This window comes from Pholis gunnellus (genome assembly GCF_910591455.1).
Source record: "Pholis gunnellus genome assembly, chromosome: 3".
Taxonomy (NCBI): domain Eukaryota; kingdom Metazoa; phylum Chordata; class Actinopteri; order Perciformes; family Pholidae; genus Pholis; species Pholis gunnellus.
In genome coordinates this window covers 17,157,655-17,159,720 of record NC_136529.1, presented here as the reverse complement: position 1 = coordinate 17,159,720, position 2,066 = coordinate 17,157,655, and the positions used below count along the sequence as shown (strand labels likewise).

The window sequence follows — 2,066 nt, the reverse complement described above, 5'->3', positions numbered from 1 at the left end:
TTTTGCAACTTTATCACAGCAATATATATATATATATATATATATATATATATATATATACATTTAATAAAATGGTATTCATGGACCAAACATTTTTACAATAACACCACCAAATTATTCTCTCTCTCTCTCTCTCTCTCTCTCTCTCTCTCTCTCTCTCTATATATATATATATATATATATATATATATATAAAATAACAACAAAATACAACAATAATGTTACACATTTTAAATCATATTTACACCTCTAGATCGACCCAATTGCACTCAACTAATGCAACAAAAATGTTCAGGGTTTTCATACAAACAAGCAAAAGATATCAGTGGATACTCATATATCAACACTACTGTACTATATTATACACTATACAAACAGCATGTTCAATGTATGTAGAACATTTGAATAAAGAAAAATATGACAAAGTAAATCAAATTATTGTACTGACAAAAAAAAAAATCCATTCTTACCATGCAGCCTATGGCTTTATATTTACCATCCCTTGAGAAAAATATGCACAAAGTCTCCCATTATCAAGATGAGTATGACAAGTTTTTAACCCAATGGAAAAATAACTTTCCTAGTTTTCTCCTCCTACTCAAACATCTGCAGCTGAGTTCTTCCAGCTGTTGTTCCATAGCTATCTGAAGTGCCAACATTGGTGAATGAGGCTGAAGAGTTGTGGCTCTGCAGTAACTTTGGCCTCCCTGTGAAGGTCTTGAACAGGATCTCGGCCCGTCGTCTGAAGTGATGGTCTAGGAAGAAGTAAATGGCTGGATTCACACAGCTGTTGATGAAGGCCAGACAGCACGAGACGAGGAGCCCGTTTCTTTGCCACGACTGAGCATCGCAACTCAGGTCAACGTTTGAGAGCTGCGAGCCAATTATGACGACCTTGAAGACGTTAAAGGGGAGCCAGGACACCACGAAGGCCACTATGATGCAGAGGACCATCTTGAGGGAGTGTCTGCGGCGGGCGTCAGCCCGAGGATTTGCTGCACAGTGGCGGTTGAGATGCACGACGATGGTGCCATAGCAGAGCACGATGATCATCACTGGGAGGACAAAGGTGAGCAACGCCATGGTGAGGCTCAGGCAAAGAAAAAAGACAGAGTTGTTGTCCTCCACGCAGGAGAGTCCGTCACTGAACTGCTCCACTCTGCGGTACACCAGGGATGGGACGCCGAGCACCAGGGAGCCCAACCACACTGCGGCACAGGTGGCACGGATGCACCTGCTGCTCCTGAGGTACCTCGAGTCCATCAGCTTCACCACGGCCAGGTAGCGATCGATGCTCATGCAGGTGAGAAAGAAGATGTTGGAGAAGCGGTTCACAGCTATAATATAGCTGCTCAGTTTACACAGCAGGTCCCCAGCTGGCCCAAAGTCCCAGGAGCCGCTCTGGCTGGCAGAGATGGCCCACAGAGGCAGCGTGAAGACGAAGATGAGGTCGGCCAGGGCCAGGTTGACAACAAATGTGTCCACCAGACGCCCACCCATCTTACCTTTGCTTCCCACAACCAAGATCACAAAGAGGTTGCCCAGAAAGCCTGTGAAAAATATGAGGTAGTACAGTATGGGCATGAATATGTTGGAGCCATGCAGGTGTGAGCCAGGGCAATCCATTGTGACATTTAGATCAGAAATCTCGTAGTCAGTAAAGTTTTCAAAGTCTCCGGAGTAATCATAAGGTGGATAATCAGCGTAGGCGTCCATCCTGAGAGATCACAGATGGGCTCTGCAGTGCAACTGTTGTATTGAGGCAGGGCGGTGAGTCAACATGCTGCTGTGAAAACCACAGAGAAAGATATTTCCTATTTCAGTTCTCTTCTTCTCACTCCTCAGATCTGTATTTCTTTGATAACTTCTTCTCAGCGTCCTCTCACTGCGATTTATGGGCCAAAAGGACTGAATGTTTTTTTATTAATCTAAAGGCTTGTCACAGTTGGAAGCTTGACGAATGAGCAATATGAAACTCTGATATTGCACCCAGCAGGGCAGGATGTGTAAAAGGAGCCAATGCAATATTTTGCCTTACTTCATAAGCGCGCGTAAGCTTTTTAGAT

General features: G+C 44.0%; 1 protein-coding gene across 1 annotated transcript; it reads right to left on the bottom strand.

Annotated features, from left to right (window-relative positions):
- Nucleotides 1-594: 594 nt before the first annotated feature.
- Nucleotides 595-1,716, bottom strand: gpr25 (G protein-coupled receptor 25; the record flags this gene model as incomplete). The annotated part of the gene is made up of 1 exon (XM_079186339.1): nt 595-1,716. The coding sequence occupies one exon, from the start codon at nt 1,714-1,716 to the stop codon at nt 595-597; it is 1,122 nt and encodes a 373-aa protein (XP_079042465.1).
- Between the last annotated feature and the right edge of the window lie 350 nt (nt 1,717-2,066).